This window comes from Boleophthalmus pectinirostris, unplaced genomic scaffold, assembly GCF_026225935.1.
Source record: "Boleophthalmus pectinirostris isolate CB_2022bp ecotype Guang Dong unplaced genomic scaffold, ASM2622593v1 HiC_scaffold_19, whole genome shotgun sequence".
Taxonomy (NCBI): domain Eukaryota; kingdom Metazoa; phylum Chordata; class Actinopteri; order Gobiiformes; family Gobiidae; genus Boleophthalmus; species Boleophthalmus pectinirostris.
Window position 1 is genome coordinate 739,690 of NW_026571140.1, and position 22,832 is coordinate 762,521.

General features: G+C 44.1%; 1 protein-coding gene across 1 annotated transcript in view; it reads left to right on the forward strand.

Moving 5' to 3' along the window:
• Nucleotides 1-208: 208 nt before the first annotated feature.
• The window catches only part of smad3a (SMAD family member 3a), a 51,666-nt gene continuing 29,042 nt past the window's right edge, over nucleotides 209-22,832 (forward strand). The window contains exon 1 of the mRNA XM_055154806.1: nucleotides 209-942. Within this exon, the coding sequence (XP_055010781.1) occupies nucleotides 740-942 (203 nt within the window). The 5' untranslated portion in view covers nucleotides 209-739. The remainder of the gene's footprint in view (nucleotides 943-22,832) is intronic.

The window sequence follows — 22,832 nt, forward strand, 5'->3', positions numbered from 1 at the left end:
TGACCAGGTTGACTCAGTGCGCATATATTTACCATTGCACAATGTGTGCTCGGAGCATGATGGGGTCATGCGTAACCGCAGCAGTCCAGTTTATGAGCGCACTTGGAGCGGGGTGAGGAGAGCGGGGTGTGGAGAGCGAAGAGCGGGGTGTGGGTGTGGAGGGGGTGTTTGGGTGTGGAGGGGGTGTTTGGGCAGCTGCTGCGCCTGGCTCTGGCCTTTCACAGGTCCAGTCCGTCTCCGCTCAAAGGACTCTCAGCGGCAGACCCTCTATTTGCATTTGCTGCAGACTTCTGGCAGACTTCACTTGGCGGACTCGGCGGCGGAGGGCTGAGTGCAACTTTGGGACAACATATAGGTCCAGGCTTTCCGGAGGAAACGAGGATTAGGTCACACAAGTGTGCGCCGTATATATGTATTTTGTGGAGTTTCGTAACTTCGGTGTAACTTGGACGAGGTTCTGTTTATTAAAATCAGGCTTTAACGTTGCAGACGGATCTAGGTTTTCTCGCGGAGTGATACTGCGTCCTCAGCTCCCCAGCCCGTGGCGCACCGCACAGACAGTGCGCTCAAGTTGAGGTTTAACTTCGGGATGTGTCTGCGCCACTTTACGGAGGACTAAAGCATCTTTTGTGCGCGCGCCGTGTTTCTGGACGGAACCGGGACACTGGGACGTTTTCTGCACGGGCTCGGAACTAACTGTCCAACTTTGTGGCATCGGACGGACTTAGTAGAACTCAAGATGTCAATCCTGCCTTTCACTCCCCCCATCGTTAAAAGACTGTTGGGCTGGAAGAAGGGAGAGCAGAACGGTCAAGAGGAGAAGTGGTGTGAAAAGGCGGTCAAAAGTCTGGTCAAGAAACTCAAGAAGACGGGTCAACTGGACGAACTGGAACGAGCCATCACCACCCAAAACATCAACACGAAATGCATCACTATCCCGAGGTAAGAGCGCGGGGGCCGGCTGTGCCCGCGGCGCCCCCCGGACACTGGTCGGTACGGCGCTGCACAGAGCGCGGCCCGGGAGCCTAATACACCGGAGTTACACCGGAGTTACACCGGAGTTACATGACACGTTTAGTGAGTGCACTCTGTGCTGCCGCATGCCTACACTGCAGGACGCGCCGTGCGTGCCATCGGCCGTGGACTCCGGACTGTCAGGTCCCCGCAGCCTGTGTGTCGTGTTTGCGTTGTGTGCACGCCGCTGTGATTCCAGCGGGCTCCCTGCTCTCGTGTACGTGACTGAGTGGCTGGTAGTGGCGCTAGCGCGGGTCTGGAGGAGCGCTAGCCTCGCTCCGCTCTCGGAGTTGCTGACATGCCTGTGGTGTTGTCTTTACTTTGGGTGAACTCGTTGACTGGAACAGGTAGTGCCGTTTACACCCCATCCAAACAGGACGTGTTTATTTGTCAGAGCGCGCATATTACGCGTGGTGGAGTGCACATGCTTCGCAAAAGCTCAAATGGAGACACAGTTATATAAGTTGGCCTTAATCTGGGGCGCTTTGTCGGCGCGGTGTCAGTGCGGAGCGTAGTGCGTAGGCGAGCCGTGGCTCGGAGCTGTGCTGCCACTTTTCATCCACACTGCGTTACGCTGTTTCTGATCGAGACAGTCACAATGAACTGTCAATGTGGAGTTTGTCCTTCCTGTCCGCGGCACCCCGGGGGTCCTGTGTATTTATAGGTGCCTAAAAGCGCTTACATAATGCTCTGTGACCTTCGCTGTGACACGGTAGACCCGCAGTGGCCCGGGAGAGTGGTCAGGTTCGGTCAGCGCTGTGTCAGGTGTGTAATGTATTTACTTACAGCACGGTTCTGTCTGTGCTTAAGTGTGAGTGTTACTGGAGGACCAGAGTCGCTGCTGCTGCTGGCTCTGCTGCTGGGGCACTCCCACATTCTTGATTGCCACAAGTGGTACATCACAGCGGGCACAGCGTGCACGGGCCTGACGGGCAGCAGAGCTAAGCCCTCCGGAAAGTGAAATCATGCTTGTCATGAACCAGGTGTCCTCTTACCCAGAGCCAAGAGAGAGGAGCAGAGGAGAGAGGACAAGAGAGAGAGGAGCAGAGGAGAGAGGACAAGAGAGAGAGGACAAGAGAGAGAGGAGCAGAGGAGAGAGGGGAGAAGGGAGAGGAGGTGAGCAGGTGAGAGGAGAGAGGAGAAGGACAAAGAGAGGACAGAGGAGAGGCAGAGGGATCGGTGTGACCCCTGGTCTCTGGAGGATTGTGCTTCTCTTAATGATCTCAGTGGAGCCACTGTGGGCCCCTGCATGCAGCCACAGAGTCCGGTCCCTTCTCGTCCATAACTGTGATAAACCAGGGGCAGGGGAGGAGCCGGGGCAGAGGACATCATGATACACATGAGGCTCTTCGCTGTTGCACTTCTCTGATGGTTAGTTGTCAGTTTGAATTGTCGGACATGTTGTATTGCATCACACATCTCCATAACTCCATACTGGCTAACTGTGGTGCAAACACTCACTGAAAATAGCTGTCACCAGCGTTTGTGCAGTTGGCTCATGCTTAGCTGCTACAGCTGTCCGGATGGATTCTTATCAGATGTGTATGTGTGTGTGAGACATTTATAGGCCTACGTCCAGAACCATGCACAGGCCTACCGACTCTCACAGTAGTACTTATGTTATAAATGCATTGAAAGCCTGCTCTGTGGGTTTGCAGCTAAAAGAAGAGTCAAGTGTACTACATGCTCTCTCTCTGTGTGTGTGTGTGTGTGTGTGTGTAAAGCTCAGTGTCCCTGCTGCAGTCTGAGGGCTCAGGCCCCTCTGTCATGGAGGAGATGGATTATGTGGTGACCTCCTGCACATTCTCACACCTCCTCTCTCTCTTGCTCTCTGTCGCTCTTTCTTTCTCCCTCTGAGGGCACAAGTAACAGTATATTTGTCTGTAAACGCATGAGTCCTGTTAACAAGCCTAGCAACAGCAGCAGAGTGAGGCTGAACGCTGCTACCTTTAAGTCTAACGCCTGTAAACACATGTGTCAATGAGAAAGAGTTTAAGCTTTAAAGCTACACTGTGTAACTTTCTGGAGGTATCACATCACTTGTATGACTCCATGGAAACAGAAAGTTAAAACCATACTCCAGAACATTCTCCATGGAGAAGATGAGTTTTACACTACACTGTTGAATATTATAGCCAAAACATTTCTATGGAAACAAGCAGCAGAAGGCCCTAAACCAGGCCAAATAGAAGTCAGGTTTGTGGAGATGCAAGTCCACTCACAGTATGGACGCAGTTTTCAGTTCAATAAACACAACCACAAAAAGGAGGATGGAGGGTGGATGGTGGAGGGTGGATAGAGGATAGGATAGAGGAGGCCAGTGTCTGTGGTGTGATGAGGCTGTCCTGATGTCACTGCTCAGAACTGTGGGCTCCATTAGCTCTGACAAAAGCATTAAAGTCCAATAGCCTGAAAACCCCAGTGTTATTAGTGAAGTCCTTTTCCAGAACAAACCACTGAAAGCCCTCTTCCTTCTGCTGGAATGCTCTTCATGCTCAGGGAGATTCAGAGTGTTGCTCGGCTCTGTCCTTGAACCCCGAGCTTCTGGAAAAGTGTCTGTGTGTTCTGTCCTCCGCAGACCTCCACATGATAAGGCGACTGAATGAAAGATGGACTATGTCATTTTTCTGGCTCAAGATCCACCGCCTGCCTGTCACCATGGAGATGTTATTGCTTTGCCTGTAGTGTTTCACAGTGTAGTATCTGTCTCCATGAAGGCATGTTGATCTTGATGTGGACAGACTGATAATGTAGGATGACTCAAACATGTGTGAATGAAAGTAAACACAACTAAAGGTAGGTTTTTGAGGAGGGAACTGTAAGCTCACAAGAATCCATTTTTTATAATATAGGACCTTTAAAGCTTGTGTTGTATCCCTATTTAGAAGTCATCCATGCATGCTTGAGTATTTTAGCAATCTCTCCTGTGCCCTTTTCGAACACGTCTTATGGTTAGCTGTAAGATTCTGTCCAGTTCTCTGCCCACAAACCTACGTCATCCAGGCTCCCACACAACTCTCCATAAATATACAAAACAGGATACAAAACAACATACCACAACTTCACAAACTGATGTTATGTGCAGTAGTTTCATTAGCGGGCTGCTCATTGATGGTGTTGTGATAGCGCTCTGACCGGGGAGTGACTTTGCCGAGAGCAAAGGGAGGGGAGACTCAAAAACAAGTGCATCAAAAACAAAAGAGTAGCATGTGAGCAGATGGTTCCATGTTTATTTTCACTTATGGCCCACATCCTCAGCGTCACAGAGTCACAGTGTTGAGTTTACACACTGTCTCTTTGCTCTTATCTGGCCCTCACTGCGAGCCCTTTGGTGAGGTCGCTCCCAGAATAAGCCTCCTCTACCATTTCCAGGCCCTCGTCACTCACTGCCTTACAATTGTGGCTCTGCGGTCCTGCCTGGTCCCTCCCACTTTCTCTTTTTAAAGTGGCGGTGTCACGCTTAGTCAAACTCCCACTGCTCGGCTGCTCATGACTCAGGCTGCTGGGGCTGTGGGGGCGAGGAACACAACATGTGACTGTTTAGAAAATGTGGACACAGTGAGTTCTGTTCGATGAAAACAACAACAGAAACACTAAATGAAGCTAAATGAACAAGGACACATCCACTTTCTGAAGATCAAGAGTCACAGCTCACTTTTGGAATATAATCATTTACTAAATAGAATCTTAAAGAGTGGCTTTTACACTTCTGTATTAACACATACTTCTGTGTTAACACGTACTTCTACTGGTAACATGTATCATATTTAGAGTAAGTAAGTAAGAAAGTCTTCATTTATATAGCGCTTTTCACAGACATATGTCACAAAGACACTTTTATAGATTCATTATTCTTTTTCTCCACTCCCGGTGATGGTAAGATACTATTGTAGCCACAGCTGTCCTGGGGCAGACTGACAGAAGCACGGCTGCCATGCCAAGTGGCGCCATAGGTCTCTCCTACCACCACCATCACTCACTCACACACCACTTTCATATTATCAGTGCACAATCAGTGTGCATCCCACTAATGAAACTATTGCACATCGCAGGTTTGTCAAGTTTGTCATAGTTTTAATTTATTTATGGAGAACTGAAAATTTGTGTTTTCTTCTAATAAGACAAATTTATATAAAGCTAAGTAGCTTATTTACCTGACATGTTCCAGCTGTATCACTTTGGCCTTCGTGGAAAGCAGCAGAAAGTGCAGTCGCCTTGGAGATGCTGCTTAGATTGTAATATTCCACATTATAGCATTAAACTTGTCTTACATTTATGAAAGTACAGATGTTTTTGCTGCAGAAAAATATTATTCTTACTGTGAATGTACTTACCTATCCACAGATCTGACTTGTAACTTGGTATTACCTGCTTGTCCCCTCTGAGAGATACACTTAAGTGGGAGGACACATGTGCACCTAGTAAAATTCAAATCTTATAGTCTTATATGTGTGTGATCCTCAGTGGTGCAGTAGGTTCATAGTGTCCATGTGTGTATACTAGTCTGTGTGCTCTTATATTTGTTCTGATACAGATGAACATCATCAGAGGTTCATTTCTGTCCTGTGAATGAGACTTGTTTAGTATGAAGACCTGCACAAATGTGTATATAGTTTTGATCGATTACTGTCTATTTTCTGATACTTCTGACAACACTAGTCCTGTGCACGCTGGTGCCTGTAGCAGATATGAACACACTCTTAATAGCAGCCTAAAGTCACAGCTGTGGAACAAAAGTGCCCAGTGCCGCTCTCATGTGGTACACACACACACACACACACACACAGACAGACACACACTGTCACCTACGCAAGGGTTACTTCAACTGTAAACGTTTCACCCAGATTACAACACATGTGAGTAATGCTGTACTCCCACAGGTAACAGCCTGACACATCTGGAGGAAAGGATCAGACTCAATGCAACGAGAGAATCAGAAACATTTACCACGGCCGCCAGTCCAACTCTTTTATATATTTATTGAAAGGGCCAATATGGCGTTATTTTCTGATCTGTGTTCTAATGTCGTTTCCTCATCACAAACAGAGCTGGAGTTGTGTTTTTTTCATTCACACATGTTTAACACACAAGATTGTGATGTCATGTGGTAATGCAGGAAGTGCTCCACTGTGTTTTAAACTCCATACACCTTCACTGGATTCATTTGGATGATTTCAGCCTACGACTTACCGATCTCGACTAATCTCTACTAAAAGGTAGTTGTTAACTTCAAAACTACCACATGACATCACAAGGTGGAACAGAACATTTTTAGCTTTAGAGATGATTAAAGATGAATAATGCAGGATTACTCAACATGTGAATGAAACAAAACACAACACCATGTGTGTTTCTGAGGCGGTAACAATATTATAACATGTAAGAATAGGTAAAATAACAGGTAGGATGAATTAACAAATGAACCATCTCTTTCAAGGGGTCATACCACCATCCCACCTAAAAGTACATACTGTGATTCTGATAGCACACTGCATACCCACTTTTTATTTTTATTTAAAACAGGGGTGCCCAATATGTCAATCACAGTCTACCAGTCGATCGCCAGGGTAGTGTGGGTAGATCGTTTTGGACTCAACCGCGTTTAGACTCAGGTCTTGTCTTGGACTCAAGGTCTGACACTTGATGAGTGTGATCAAATTTCATTACAGCTGCTGCTTGTACTGGTGTGCAGGAGTGCGGGGCTCCTCTACAGCCTGTGCGCTCGTCTGGAGCCCGTGGACACTGCGCAGCAGCAGCATGCGCAACTGCGTGTGCCCTTGCATATCAGCATGTATCACAGTGCAGGTTAAACTTCTTAAAACATCCTACCTGTCCATCTGCCTCACGCCATCGCACTGCCCTGCTCGCCCTTTTGCTGTCTCTCCTGCCCACGTACAGCGCATGCAGGCTCCTGCTGATCAGAAGAGCAAGACAAAATGTGAAGCAAAAACTAATCTAAATTTATGTTACAATGTTGGCACAGAGCAGAGCTACAGTACAGAGCAGACCTACAGCACAGACCTACAGACCTACAGCACAGACCTACAGCACAGACCTACAGCACAGACCTACAGCACAGACCAGGTCTACCCCAACATATTAAGTGCACAATTGCATGTGTATTTGCCATGACATGTGTTTAGTAAATGTGCAGAGGTAAATCCCACTGCAAAACCAGTAAGAAAATGTAACTCCAGTTAGGAACTTGGAAAAAAAAAAACAGGTTTAAAAGTCCTACCCACTTTCTTCACTTTTTTCACAGTTTTGTGTAAAGTGCCAGTGGAAGTTTTTTTAAAGAAAAAATGTGGATGAGGGTCCAAAAAAGGGGTGCAGAGTGTTGAAGTGCAGTGTAATTTGCGTGGCTTATTTTAAGCTTAAATGAACATTTATCAGATAAAATGGGGATAGATTATAAAAACATATTTATGTGAGTCAGCCTTTTCCCACATGGAGATGATTAAGTCCAAGCACTGTTCCACCATGACTGATTCTCATTAGATTTATAAATAAATAAATGATTTGCATTTTTGTAGCGGCTAGATCATATTGACTTGGTCATTTTATAAGTAGCTTGCATGCTGAAAAAGTGTGCACACCCCTGATTTCAAACATTTGACTGTCTATTTAAAGTGTGTTAGGAGTGTGTACAGTCAGACCAAGCCACACCAGGTCAGTGTGAAATAGTGATGGATGGTGTGGCTATGAGCAGAAACACTTTTTTAAGTTGCATGTCTTCCGTAAGTGTGTGTGGTTAATGTATTTGAGCACACAGGCTTGCCTCAGTGCAGATATACTGTATACGCAGCTCTTGTGGTTAGAATAAGAAGTAATTATAGTGTTTTATTGACCGATAATGAGGAAGTGTGACTTAGAATGCTAGTTGTTGTTACATTTACTGTCACAGCTAAACTCCAGTGGCCTCAGAAAGTTGTGGAAAGTACTTCTAAACTCATGGTGGTGAATAATGAGGATGCTCTGAATGTATAAGGCAATAACTCTGGACCACTGCAAATGCTTTCAAAAGAACTGGCTCTGTTTTCCACAAATTTAAAACTGAAAAAAATCAAGTACAGTGCCTAGGTAAAGTACACTGAGCAGAATCTGGACTGGAACGTTTAGACCGACTCAAAGATGTGATTTGAGTCGAAGATGAGTTCATATTGGTCTGTCAGTCACTATCAGCGAGCACACTGGAAGAGTTTCCTTGTGTCTCAGATGAGTGTAAAAACAAAGATTAGAAGAGAGCCGGGATCCCAGTGTTGTGTCTGCTCCCTTGTGTGTGTGTGTGTGTGTGTGTGTGTGTGTGTGTATGCGTGATGTATGTGATAGGAGATGTAAACAGGGCGATATGAAGCCTTTGAAAGAGAAAGCAGCCCAGATACTGAATGTCTAAAGACCCAACATGTGGTAAGAAGAGAGGGCTGTGGTTACCGTGGGAACCAAATAACTGGCACAGAGCAACTGGAACATAAGGGTTACGATGATAGTGAGATCATGTTGTATTTCCATGGTTAGTGATACTAAAAAATATAAATCATGTAACCTTTCTGGTCCATCAGTATGTAATTACCTGGAATGTTACACAGTTTGGCATTACACTCTGCTGCATTCTTACTGCGGGCAAAAGTCACCTGCCCACAGACGAGACCTGGTAGTTTTACTTTTGTGGTTCCAGGGAATAGATTAAAGGTTAAATGCCGTACTATGAAACATTCTAATCAAAGCAAAACAGCTCCATAGACACAAGCAAGTGTAAATGATACACTTTCTTCACTTTTATTCTTACAACGCGAACATTTGTTTTTAAGGTTTTTGAACAAAATGACATTTCACAATTCATTCTGCTTTAAGACTTTACTTCTGTAATGTTTTCACTTCTAACACATAACGTGTTTAGATCAACATGAAAGCTTTGATTGTTTTGAAGCTGCTGTAGTTTCAACAATGTACTTTTATTCTGCTAATGAAATAACTGCACATGTGGGAGCATGGATGATGTAGACTTGTGGGCGGAGCCTTGTACAGGATTGTTCTGCTTACTGTAAGGAGGTTTCAAGGATACGGGTTTGTGTGTTTCAAATTGTGCTTGGGAGAGATAACTAAAAAATTCTAACATGCATGGAGGACTGTAAAACCTCTTCAGGCATGTTTTTGATGAGGGAACAGTGTTATAACATGGGAGAAAGCTCTGAAAAGTACTTTTAGCATTAGGGATGTGCAAAAATATTGAAGTATCAATATATCGTATCATTTATTGTGATGATACAGTATCAATACCGTGGGCTGCTGTATCAATATATCACCAAGAGCATTTTTAGATTTATTTTACAAAATTATTTTGTTACAGTACTACAGTTTTGTTGTGTGTTTAGAGGAAGGAAACTCGTTTATGCAACACATTTGACATTTCACTGATTAAAATGGGTGTCTTTCCTATTCACTTTGCACAAGAAGTGGTTTGACAAAGTTCTTTAGTGTCATAGCCATGATTTTGCCTTTATATTTATTAAACAATATCGAATCAATTTGAAATATATTGAATTGTATGGAATCATAAGCTCACTGTATCGAGATCTGTATCATATTGTGGCCTATGTATCGAGGTATGTATCATATCAGGCTTATTTTCAAAGGACGTTGATAGAATCCTATGGTTGGACACTGGCTGCAGTTACATATGCACTGTGAATGTGACTGTGAGCAGATTAACAGAGTGACATGTGATCAGTGAAATCATCTCATCTTTGTCTGATTGTGTCCCTCTGATTATTCACATCAGATTATGTGGTTTACATGTCTACATGATTTAAATCATAGTAACGGTTCAGAAAGCAGATTATAATCAGATTTTAGTGTGCATGTAAATTTAACCAAAGGGCTCATTCTTCTATTTTACTTTTCATTAAAGGGCCCATGTTTTCAAATCTGTTATAAAGTAGTTTCCTCATCACCAACAGACCTGGAGTTGTGTTTTGTTTCATCCACACATGTTTAACACACAAAGCCTTCAAAACTCCTCATGATCAGGATTGATTGATCCGTCCTTCAGTGCAGGACAGGTGGACTTGGGCTCTTCTCATGTAACATACAGATCTAAACCTTGGACTGACAAACTGTGTAACGAGAAGCCGTGCGTGTGCTGCTTCCTGTTTGTGAGCGCTACGCTGTTTCAAATCGAAAATTATATCTATGAAATCTGAAAAAGGGAAGCGCGTCTCTGCAACCTCTTGTCCCTGTGTGCGCACGCTGTGGTTAACACACCTACTCCAAGTGTGCTAAACAGCCACATTCAAATCTTCAGACCACTATTCTCCCAGTCTACATTAGGGTTGGTAAAAGTATTGAAAATCAGATTCAAGATTGTATTGACATAGAAATTCAACCAAATAATGTTTAGAATATCAATATCATAGTATACCCATATCATACCCATATCCATATATTATTCCATGGTCAGTGAGAATTCCAAAGGCTAACTGCTGTGTGTTAATACTGCAGAACACACACGTGTCCAGCAACAGTTAAATCACATTCTATATATCACTGCTCTGCTGCCATCACCATGATATCACCAGAGCAGAGGGTAAACTAAAGCTTAATCGCTGTGAGGAGAATGTAGAGACTAACTTCACTTCAACACTGAACAGTGAAGAGGCTTTCCACATTCACAGGTGACACTTTTCAGTTTGTGGACATCATCTAAACACATGAAACAAATTGGTTTGTTGTTAATGCTTACAAGTGGCATTCTGTTGTTTAAAGAAAGAGTCTTTTATTATCATTGGGGGGAGTTCATTACCTGATCTAACACAAGTGAGTAAATACACAAATAAATATCTAATGTCTAATACGGGTGGCTGTTTCTTACTTTGTGCAGTTGAATGCCTCTCCTCCTAATGTACATCAGACTGTTCTGTTACATACTGAATGATATAGTATGTAGTTCTTCAAATGTGAGATTCTTTTTTTTTTTTTTTTTTTTTTACAATATTTTATTTTTGCTTTTTTGATGGGTTATACAATACACACACACACACACACAAACAGTTGAAAAGCAATAATAGATGCTCACACAGAGGTCAGTTGCGGTGACATTCACCTAAGTAAGCCTGCCATATTCTACCAAAGGTATTATAAACCTTTCTGAGGCTATATTGATCTTTATCAAAGGAACAGACCTGTTCATTTCTGAGTACCATCTTGTAATGGGAGGAGGGAATCAGACTTCCATGTAACTGCATTGCATTTTCTTGCCACTGCCAATGATATTTCCAGAAATTTCATTTTGTGTTTATTTGATGGTTCAGTTTTCTCAAAATTTCCCAGATGTGAGATTCGTCACAACACCTGAGTCAGTTCCTGGGTTTACTGTATTTTGAGAAGTTGGTTGAAGTTGAACTCGAGCAGTGCTGCAGTGATGGAGGATGTGACATGAGGCTGTTGAAGCTGCTCGTGTTGAGGCAGTAGGAGATAAATGTTTGTTATATTTGTATAGTTATCAGTGGTTTGGGCCTATATTATTGCATGTTTATATTAAGTGCCTTTTCACTGCCCCTGGTCCCCATGTGCACTGGCTGTGGTTAGTGCTGTTAGCACCACGCCTCAGCTCTAGTGCCTTCACACACTCCACGTGTTCTAAACACCCAAGAGCCCTCTGCTCCGGTTTTATTTCATTTGTCTGAGAATGATGCTGTCTTTGAATCTTGTTGCATGTGTATTTTTGAACTGAAGTCGAAGGAGGCTTCTCTTAGTATAATCATAGTTCATAGTGCTGGGTAGCGTTCTTTCTTTCTTTTTTTTTTTACACTCTACACACTACCTCTACTTGAAAGTTTTTATATTACCACATTGTGAGGTACTAGTCATAAGCTACATTTACTTGAGTAACCCTGTGGGTGTTAAACAGTGCCTCTCAGAATCTGTTTAACTCATCTTTTATTTTTCTTGACTAATTTTAACGGTTTGACAGAACTTTACTTTCCACTGTGAGAAAGGTAGAACAGCATGAAAGACTCCATATTTCGTAGCCAACATTACTTAAATATTCATAGTATTTGCAATTTCCTCAAGGCGATGTTAATTCAATGTATCCTGTGACCTTACACATGTTACATGCACAACCCCATGCACAGTATCCACACACTACACAGAACACACACTTTTACTGTGTCTCTCCTCTTTCACCCCCTCTCGTCTGGTCCCACCTGGTCCCTGGAGCAGGTGTCTGGGCCGGGCAGGTTTCCATGCCCCCAGACGGCTCTCGTGTCGGGGCTACATTGAGTCATCTGAGACGCTATTGTTGGAAGTGTGCGGTTTACAGTACGTCTGCTCCAGTGACCTGCTCAGACAGGGTCACGCCGCTGAGAGAGAGAATACCTGTGTATGTGAACGCAACGCAACAGTGAGACAGAGAGAGAATACCGGTGTGTGTGTGTGTGTGTGTGTGTGTGCGTGCGCGTGCGTGTGTGTGTGTGAACTCAACACAACAGAGAGACAGAGAATACTTGTGTGTGAATGCAACCGGAGAGCAGCGCTCAGAGGTAAACAAGTGCTGCGGTCTGGCTGGGCTTTTGCGGGGCTGCACATGACTCTTCACTAGTGTGACAGGAGGAGATAATTCATGATCAGGTTTCTATAGAGGAGGAGCAGGGGGGTGAGGGGTTGGCAGAGCGGGCACAGAGCGGGCAGAGTCTCCCTCAGGCGTGTGGGTTCATCTCGTGTGTGTGACATGTAGAACATCCAGATCTGTCACAGACAAGACTAATCTATCATGCTGATACAGAGAATTTTACCTCCTTTTTTGGCTGCTCCTGTTTGTGCCCTTGGTCATGATTTGGATGATGTTTATGTGTAACCTGGCTCTCACCAGACTGAGATGTTTATCATTTTGAAGTGACTTCTACACATCCACAATCTGTACATCTCTCATGTCTTTTTACATCCAGTTGTGAGACATCGTCAAAGTGCTGAAATGCACACAGAGTTTACCTACTGCCCATTTCTCACAAAAATAAATAGACAGTATTTAGGTTAAAACAGGCACACATATGTCTGTTTATATTTATTTTTCTTCTTTTGGACTCTCGCCTTAAGCTTCCACACAGACCTCAGTGCTGCTCTGTGATTAGTGCACAAAACAGTGGGTGGGCCCTGTCGCACCAGGGGGCACATGCCAAGATGGATTCTCATGAGTTTGTGAACACACAAACATCACAAACCCATCTTGCTGTCCAAGGTTAGTTTTGGACAGGGGTGGGCATGTCTTTAGGATTCAAACCAGCAACCCACAGGTTTAGAGACTGTTAACATACTGCACCACTACAACCACTGTTATTATGCACATTACACACTTTACACTTAGAGGTGTACAACAATGTGAATGGAATGCCTTGTCATTTTTGGCCTGCTTTGTCAGCAATAAGAAAAGACCGACAGTGACATTTCAAACATTCTTTTCTTTAACATGGTTTACAAACGTTCTCCTTCACATATTGCTGGGATCTGCTGCAGGTGTCACTTTACTTTGATTTACAGTTCCTCTTTCTTCACATAATCCCATAGTCGTGAGTGAGTGTTCAGTATCAGGAGTTTACCTGAACAGGAGCTGAGGATCCCCGGGGCGCGCTGGTGTTGCGGTGCATTACTCAGCCCAGTGGAATGCTGCGGCAGCCTGGAGCAGCAGAGGGCGTGGGCGCGTGTTTGCTTTGGCGCAGGGGTGAGACAGACCTACCAACCATCTGACAACAAGCCAGCCTTTGTGTGTCTCTGCCCCAGCAGAGCCAGCAGGCTACCAGACCCACCAAACCCACCAGACCCACCAGACCCACCAGACCCACCAGACCCACTAGACCCACTAGACCCACCAGACCCACCACATCCACTAGACCCACCAGACCACCACCCAGACCAGACCCACCAGTCCCACCAAACCCACCAGACCCACCAAACCCACCAAACCCACCAGACCCACCAGACCCACCAACCCACCAGACCCACCAGACCCACCAGACCCACCAGAACCAGACCCACCAGACCCACCAAACCACCAGACCCACCAGACCCACTAGACTCAGCAGAATCAGCAGCTCCACGGCCAGGTGTGGGCTGGAGGGGGGCTGGTGGGGGCTTGTGGGGGGCTCTGCACTTCTAGTTGTTGTGACTGTGATTCGATTTGTGATTTGGGTTTTAATAATGCTTCATATGTGTAACTGAACTGGCAAACTAATACAAGAATCACATTTGAGATCATGCTTGTATAGAGCTAAACCACAGGGTCACTGGTTTACGACAGGTGATTTGGTTTGTGAATTGCAGCTTTTGTGATTTGCTAATTACATCTATTCAAATGATAGATCTGGAGGTGGTGTTTTGTTTCTATGGGGTTTGAACTGTTACACATGACATATTTAGATCATCATGCCACAATCAGCATACATGCTGCTAATGAAACTACTGCATCAAATTTGTGAAGTTGTACTTTATTTTTTTTGTATCATGTTTTTGTATATTTATGGAGAATAGTCTTGTGGGATCGTGGGGGACATGGGCTTGTATAGAATCTTACAGCTCGCTGTAAGGAGGGTTCGAATAGGGCCCAGGATGTTAAATTACTTAAACATGACATCTAATACCTCTTCAGGCATGTTTTTGATGAGGGAACAATGTTAGCACATGGTAGAAAGCTCTAAAAAGTTGATTTAGCATAATCCCCCGACCTAATACCCGGTGGTGAGGCACGGTAGTGTTCAAAGGGCAGACACAGACAGGAATGTAATAGAAGACATTACCGTGCGCAGACCTGTGAGTCACCGTGGCACGTCATCAGGTGTAAAGCACTTCTGTGGCTCAGGTCAATAGTGTCATTGTTGTGGCCTTGTACACAGACCACACACGCTTTGTTCACTGATCAAAACAGGCACGCACTTCTGTTTGGGAAGGCTATTGTTGTGGACTGAGCTGTACCTGGAACCTGCGGCTCTGTGAAATGAACTCAATATGTATCTGTTCCACAATCGATACGGACAGATATCGACACAGATTCTTAATACCATCATTTTTTTGTCACTTCCTCAGTCTGTGTGTGTCCTTTTTAAACAGACTAATAAGGCAAATGAAGAAGAGTTGTACAGGTAACACATTATTTGATATTCCAGTAAAATACATTTTGTTATGATTTTTAGAAAAGTTAAAAGTTAAAGTGACACAAATTAACTTGAGATAAATTTGTGGGCCTTCCTATGGATTTAAAAGGCTAAATGACAACTACTGGTTTCGACAAACAACAACAACCACCAAACCATAAAACTATTAAAATGTTTGGTTTTCAAAGAATCTGGATTTTTGAGCTAGAAGCAGGGCGAGAACTGTAGTCAGACTGTTTGTCTTAAAACACAACTCAGGAACTTTTCTTTGGTATTTATTTCTTCATTTCATGATTTGGAGCATCATAAACGCTGCTACTGTTTGATAATTTGTTCAGTGTTAAAGGAGGGGCCTTCTCTCCTGCTGCTCTCACACTGTACTACAAACTCATAGTACAGAGCTGGGCTTATGATCAGAAGTGAATGAGATATGGCTTTTGGCTTTTAAGATTCATTTCCTAAACATTAACATTGCAGACTTTTAATGAACCCCATTTAAGTCAAATATATTCCTCCAAAAAGTCTGAACCTCCTGCTCCCACTGACAGGGTTTAGCGGTGGATGTGTGAGTGAAGCAGGCTCAGTGTGGCCTGTGCTCTGTGAGCTCACACTCAAAGCATGTGTCTGAGGTCACTGCTGGACTTATCTGCTCCAATCTTCACTTAGTTTGGCTTTAACGGGAGTGCTGGGCTTTCCTGGAGGTCAGGCCATTGGGACCATTATAGGTGCTTATGTATTTAACCTGCAGATTTGATCTCCCCGCCTCAATGTGCTCGGCCCTACGACATGTTGTTTTTAGGTAACAAAAACTTTACTCTTCCGTGAATACAGTGTACTTACCTCATTAAATAGAATGTATTCAAATGTAATAGTGTCTAATAACTTCATCTTACCTATCACCTGTGCCCCTCACCTGTCCCACCCCTCACCTGTCCCTTCACCTCACCTGTCTCACCCTTCACCTGTCCCTTCACCTCACCTGTCTCACCCTTCACCTCACCTGTCTCACCCCTCACCTCACCTGTCCCTTCACCTCACCTGTCTTCACGCCTCGCCTCACCTATCCCACCCCTCACCTCACCTGTCACCCTCACCTCACCTGTCCCACCCCACACCTCACCTGTCTCACCCCTCACCTCATCTGGCCCACCCCTCACCTCACCTGTCTCAAACCTCACCTGTCACACCCCTCACCTCACCTGTCTCACCCCTCACTGCACCTGTCTCATCCCTCACCTCACCTGTCCCCCTCACCTCACCTGTCTCACCCCTCACCTCACCTGTCCCCCTCACCTCACCTGTCTCACCCCTCACCTCACCTGTCCCCTCACCTCACCTGTCTCACCCTCACCTCACCTGTCCCCCTCACCGCACCTGTCCCACCCCTCACCTCACCTGTCCCCCTCACTGCACCTGTTTCACCCCTCACCTCACCTGTCTCACCGCTCACCTCACCTGTCCCCTCACCTCACCTGTCCCTTCACCTCACCTCACCTGTCCCTTCACCTCACCTGTCCCACCCCTCATGAGCCAATATGACCCCCCAATATGACCCCCCCTCACCCCACAATCTGCATCTTCTGCTGGTATGTGGCTTGTTTTGCTGTTGGACTTTGACCTGCTTGTCATCTTTCGTATCTGTTTGCCTGATAAACTCTTCAGCAGGTACAGTAAACCCTCTGAGGTCACTGCTGGAGATATGGGCCAGTTCACAATGACTTCTGGCACTGGTTCTGTCCCAGAGCCAAAGCCTCAGTCTGTCTTCTCCATCTGGAACATCTGACAGCTCTGCTCCTGTGCAGTGGGTGGTGCTCCTCTCCTCCTCTGCACTTCTCCTCTCCTCCTCTCTTCCACTCGCTTCTCCTCTCCGCCCTGTTGAGTGCAGTTCGGTGGGTCTGGACAGGCTTTGATGGGGCCGGCGCTGGTCGTTTGTTTGCAGTCTCTCATTTCACTTCATGCAGGTCCTGTGAGATCTCCACGGAAACAAGGGAGAAGTCAACTCTGATGTGTGCTCCATGTGCAGACTGAGAGACGGAGGAAGAAGGAGAGGGGGAGAAAGAAAGAGGTCTGCTCCATTTTTAATCCAGCCCAGAGAGAGAGAGGGAGAGGGGGCAGGAGAGAGAGAGAGAGAGGTCTGCTCCAAGTGCAGACCTGCACAGAGAGAGAAGGAACAGAGAGAAAGAGGGAGAAAGTCATGAGAGAGTGAGAGGGAAAAGAGGGGGAGAAAGGGAGAGAGAGGTCTGCTCCATTTGCTGCCCAGTCATGAGAGAGATAGAGTGTGGAGAGGGAGGGTGAAAGTGTGGAAAGAAAGAGAGGAGAGAGATATTAGAGAGAGAACAGAGTGAGTGAGGAGGCATAGAAAAGAAAGATAGAGAGGAGGGAGAGACACACACACACAGAGACAATATTACAGTGGAAAAAGGCAGAGAGAATCGGATGTGAAAAGAGAGAAGACACATAAAGAGGGACAGAAGTGGGAGAAAAGATAAAGAGGAGAGGTCTGCTGTGTGTGCACCACAGCCCTGAGAGAGAGGGAGAGGGAGAGAGAAAGAAAGAGGGGGACAGGAGGGAGAGGTGTGATGACTTTTCCAGAACTGGGAGGAGGCCTCAGTCGATGTGTTCCATGTGAGAGCAGCTCCACCAGAGGAATGTCCACACACGCCAAGAGCTGAAAGACAGCCTCAGGAGAAGTCTGTCAGGAATAGTACAATGCAGTACAATGCACATCAGTATAGTACAATGTAGTACAATGTGCAAAGTACTGCAAACACAGTCACTGTAGGAATATTGGGACTATAGTTTTAATAGTACAATAGATGAAAGTGTGCTCCAGGTCTGTAGTGCAGGCACAAGTCCATCTGATGTACACCACAAGTCAACCTTCTTTTTCCTTTCAGTTTAACTCTTGCTGCAGTTTAGATACAGAAAAAACCCTCCAGCTCTGTGTGCTCGCCGTCTCCATAGAGGTGGTTGGGATAGTTGTATGAAGTTGCTCACAAATGTGTGTGGAGTTGTATTGCAGATAATAGCTCTGATTTGCTACAGTGTATGGAATTCTAAAACAAAATTATAGATGTTTAATAATACACTTTAGTTATACATGTTTGATAGTAAACTTTAGTACGTGTTTGATAGTACACTTTACTTATAGATGTTTAATAGTACACTTTATTTATAGATGTTTAATAGTATACTTTAGTTATACATGTTTGATAATACACTTTAGTTATAGATGTTTGATAGTACACTTTAGTTATACATGTTTGATAATACACTTTAGTTATAGATGTTTGATAGTACACTTTAGTTATAGATGTTTGATAGTACACTTTAGTTATAGATGTTTGATAATACACTTTAGTTATAGATGTTTAATAGTACACTTTAGTTATACATGTTTGATAGTACACTTTAGTACGTGTTTGATAGTACACTTTAGTTATAGATATTTAATAGTACACTTTAGTTATACATGTTTGATAGTAAACTTTAGTACGTGTTTGATAGTACACTTTATTTATAGATGTTTGATAGTACACTTTAGTTATAGATGTTTGATAGTACACTTTAGTTATAGATGTTTGATAATACACTTTAGTTATAGATGTTTGATAGTACACTTTAGTTATAGATGTTTGATAGTACACTTTAGTTATAGATGTTTGATAGTACACTTTAGTTATAGATGTTTGATAGTACACTTTAGTTATAGATGTTTGATAGTACACTTTAGTTATAGATGTTTGATAGTACACTTTAGTTATAGATGTTTGATAGTACACTTTAGTTATAGATGTTTGATAATACACTTTAGTTATAGATGTTTGATAATACACTTTAGTAGTTTCTTTAGTGTCTCTGTTCAAGTTGAAGCATGTCTATTGTGTATCACCTCTACAGAACATGGCTTTTAAGTATACTTGATCTTCTTGGTAGACTTATAGCTCTATTAACATGCCGTACCTGATTTTCACTGTCTTCATTCATTTAAAATGGTTTGCAGTAGTCTAAAGTTATTCCTCACTTACTTTATTTACTTTATTTAGTTCAGGAGGAGGCGCAGAGGGGAGTTTGCCATCACGGTAATACTCGAAACAACTAGCATGCTTACAGTGCACTTCCCAATTTCCGATACTTTTGACAGCTCAACTAGATGTCTTGCCTACTTTAATTTTATTGGTGTTCTTTTTCCATTTAATCGTGCCAAGTGCACCTCGCTTTCTCAACACAAACACGTCCACTGTTTGAATGAAAGTGCTTTCAGTTCTGATTAAAGTCATTATGATTTTCCATTTTTGGAGCAGTCCCAGTGTGATGTGTTTTTGCTCAGATACCGGAGCACCGTGTCCCCAGAGCGAGCCCGGTCCAGTCTGGAACAGCGCGCAGCCCTCTGTCTGCAGGCCCCGTGCTTCTTCATTGTGCTGTTCAATAACCACACTCTGCTCTCGTCTGCATCATTATAGTGTCCAGACGCCCAGACCGGCCACGGCCCTCCTCCCCTTCCTCCACCCCCATCCTCCTCCTCCCTCCTCCCGGGACAGACGGAGCGCGGGGCAGGGGCAGGGGGAGGGGGGGGCTCGCAGACACCCTGAGCCCCTCTGAGCTGCTGAGACAGTCTGCTCCAGCCTATTGTCCCACTGTGCCCCCCCCCCCTCCACAGACCCCCTCCCACCCCCCTTTAGCCCCGAAGTGCACTTGCTTCTTCAGACGAGGACTCTGCACACTTGTTGTTTACACAAAAGCCGAACTCGTAGCGTTCAGAGTAATGTTGTCACGATACTAAAACATCCAACTCGATTTTCATACTAAAGAAGAGACTCGATACTCATTACCAATTCCGATACCACGGTGATAATAAGAAAAACACTCTTTATTTAGACAATAGAATATGATTTTCAACATTAAAGCATTAAAGTGGTCCAGTAGGCTCCATAGTGGTCCATGTGTGTATACGAGTCTATGTGCTCTTATACGTGTTCTGATGCATTAAATTCTTAGGTTCTTTTTAAAGACAATGCAGTAAAGTGTTGACATGTTTCGGCTGCTAGCTGCAAGCCATCTCCTAAAGGATGTAACAACAGCTGATACAGTATACGACACGTCACCACCAACACCGGTGACAGTTCTGAAGATGGCTTGCAGCTAGCAGCCGAAACATGACAACAAGGTAAATACACTTTACTGCATTGTCTTTAAAAGAACCTAAGAATTTAAAGTATATAAGAAGACAAAATGAACATCATTGGCTTGTTCTGATGCAGCTCAACATCATTCTAAAGACATTCAGGAAAGGCTCATTTCTGTCCTGTGAATGGTGCTTTTTTAAATATACCTGCCCAAATGAGGATCCAGTTTCGATACTAGTTTTGGCATTGATTAGTATCTGATTTTCAATACCTTTGACAAGCCTAGCCCAGAATAGAGTAAAGGTTGAGTGTAGTTTTGAGGACTTGTTGAAGTCTGAGGCAGGCGCTTGTAAAAAGTCAAAGGTCTGAACTCAAAATGGAGATGTTTGAGTTTGTTTTGCCCCCTCCTCCTCCTCCCTCTGTCCTCCTCCTCCTCCCTCTGTCCTCCTCCTCCCTCTCTGAGCTCAGTCTGCTCCATCTGAGTCAGGCTGCATACTTTCAATGACACATGCATTCACATTCACTGCCATTGTCACAACAAGTGCCCACTCACTGTGTTTACAAGAAGAGATGTGAACACTGTGGATCTGTGTTTTCTAATATCTGATGATGCACAGTTTTGTTGTGGCTGCAGATGGATGAGGTTAACAATGTTTCCTCAAAGCTGGAATCCATGTAAACCACCTGTGGCTGAACGACAGGGCAGTAGTTGTGCTCTGTCTTACACCTGACATAACAAGAGCAATATTAAAAACTAGGACTGAGAGATTTCAGATTTTGTAAATATGATTTAATCTGTGATCATCTGTTGTTGATTGTGTACCATTTTAAACTGTCCCTTTTATACACTGGAGCATTACCGTTTGAGAGAAGACTGAAATCTGAACTGCTTCACCAAGACCAGAATTCCATGCATTTCTGAACATGTTTGTAGAAGTCCAAACTACAGGGGGGCAGCTTTTATACGCAGTAATGTTGTCACTAAAATCTCAAACTCAAACAATCTGACTGAATAGAAGAAATGCTTTTTTAATATCAATACCTGTTCAAATGAGTATCTTGTTTTGACACTAGTTTTAGTAGGAATGCACTGATGCTGGTACAGATCCTGGAAAATTAGCTGGATCAGGTATCGTTTTCCTCAGCCAGTGTCCTGATTGGGTTGTAATGAGACCATTTACTGATGTATGCTCAGGACGTCTCATAATATTTGAACTGTAGTTCATAAACACTCTATGTTATTTGTAGGATAAGCCACAGGTATAACACAGCTGGATCAGCTTTGTAATAAATTGAAGTTGACTGTGTTTTCAGGGGGGGGAAATTTAATCCCTACACTGGTATCGGTTTTCTGGTATCGGATATTGGCAGATATTTAGCCAGCTGAAAAATCTAGATGGAAGCATCCCTAAGTTTCAGTATCAGTTAATATTTGGTTTTCCTATCCTTTTGACCGTAAAACAGAACAACATGGACTGTGTCATTTTCCTGCCTCAACACTGCAGCCTTTTGATTTGTGTGAATGTTTTAAATGTGAAACTGTGATTATCCTGCTCTGTCCTCTGCAGGCTGAAGCTGAGCTGCGTGTCAGAGCTGTGTGTGTGAGGACACCTCGTGACAGACACATTCAGGGCACACACTGCTCCTCACTCACAACAAGGGCCCCTGAGAAACCTGCTGTGTGTGTGATTGTGTGTGACACTGTGGGACTAAAGCATGAACACACTTGTGTTGTCAAAATAGGTCAAACTAAAGTGATCAAAAATCAGATACTAATCAATACTTAAACTAATATAGAAACTAGTGTTGTCAGGACAAAAGTGAATGTTTCCTGAATAGTTTTATAATGATGTTGAGTTGTACCAGTATCAAGTAACTAGTAGAAGACACATAGACTAGTACACACATGAACCAACATGAACCTACTGCACACTGATGATCACACACATATAACACACATGAAAGTCACATTCTGCTGTCTAAATAAAAAGTGTTTTTTATTATCATCTTGTGAAAACACTAGTGCATAGTTCAGGCAGTTATAAGTCAGTGTAGCTCCAGGTGTAAATTGTGTGTGTGTGAGGGGGGGTGACTCATTAGTTTTTATGGAGCAGATTTACGACACAGACACTCACCACAACGTGAGAAAGTGACTGCCTCAGCCTGCGTGGTACTGTGTGTACTGTGTGTACTGTGGGGCTGTGGTACTGTGGTACTGTGGGGCTGTGGTACTGTGGGGCTGTGGGGCTGTGGCAGTGCTAGTACTGTTAGTACTGTAGTACTGTGATGCTGTGGTACTGTTAGTACTGTAGTACTGTGGTGCTGTGGTACTGTTAGTACTGTAGTACTGTGATGCTGTGGTACTGTCAGTACTGTAGTACTGTGGTACTGTGGTACTGTGGTAGTGTTATTACTGTTAGTACTGTGGTACTAACAGTACTGTGGTACTGTTAGTACTGTTGTACTGTTAGTACTGTTAGTACTGTAGTACTGTGGTACTGTTAGTACTGTGGTAGTGCTAGTACTGTGATACTGTGGTAGTGTTATTACT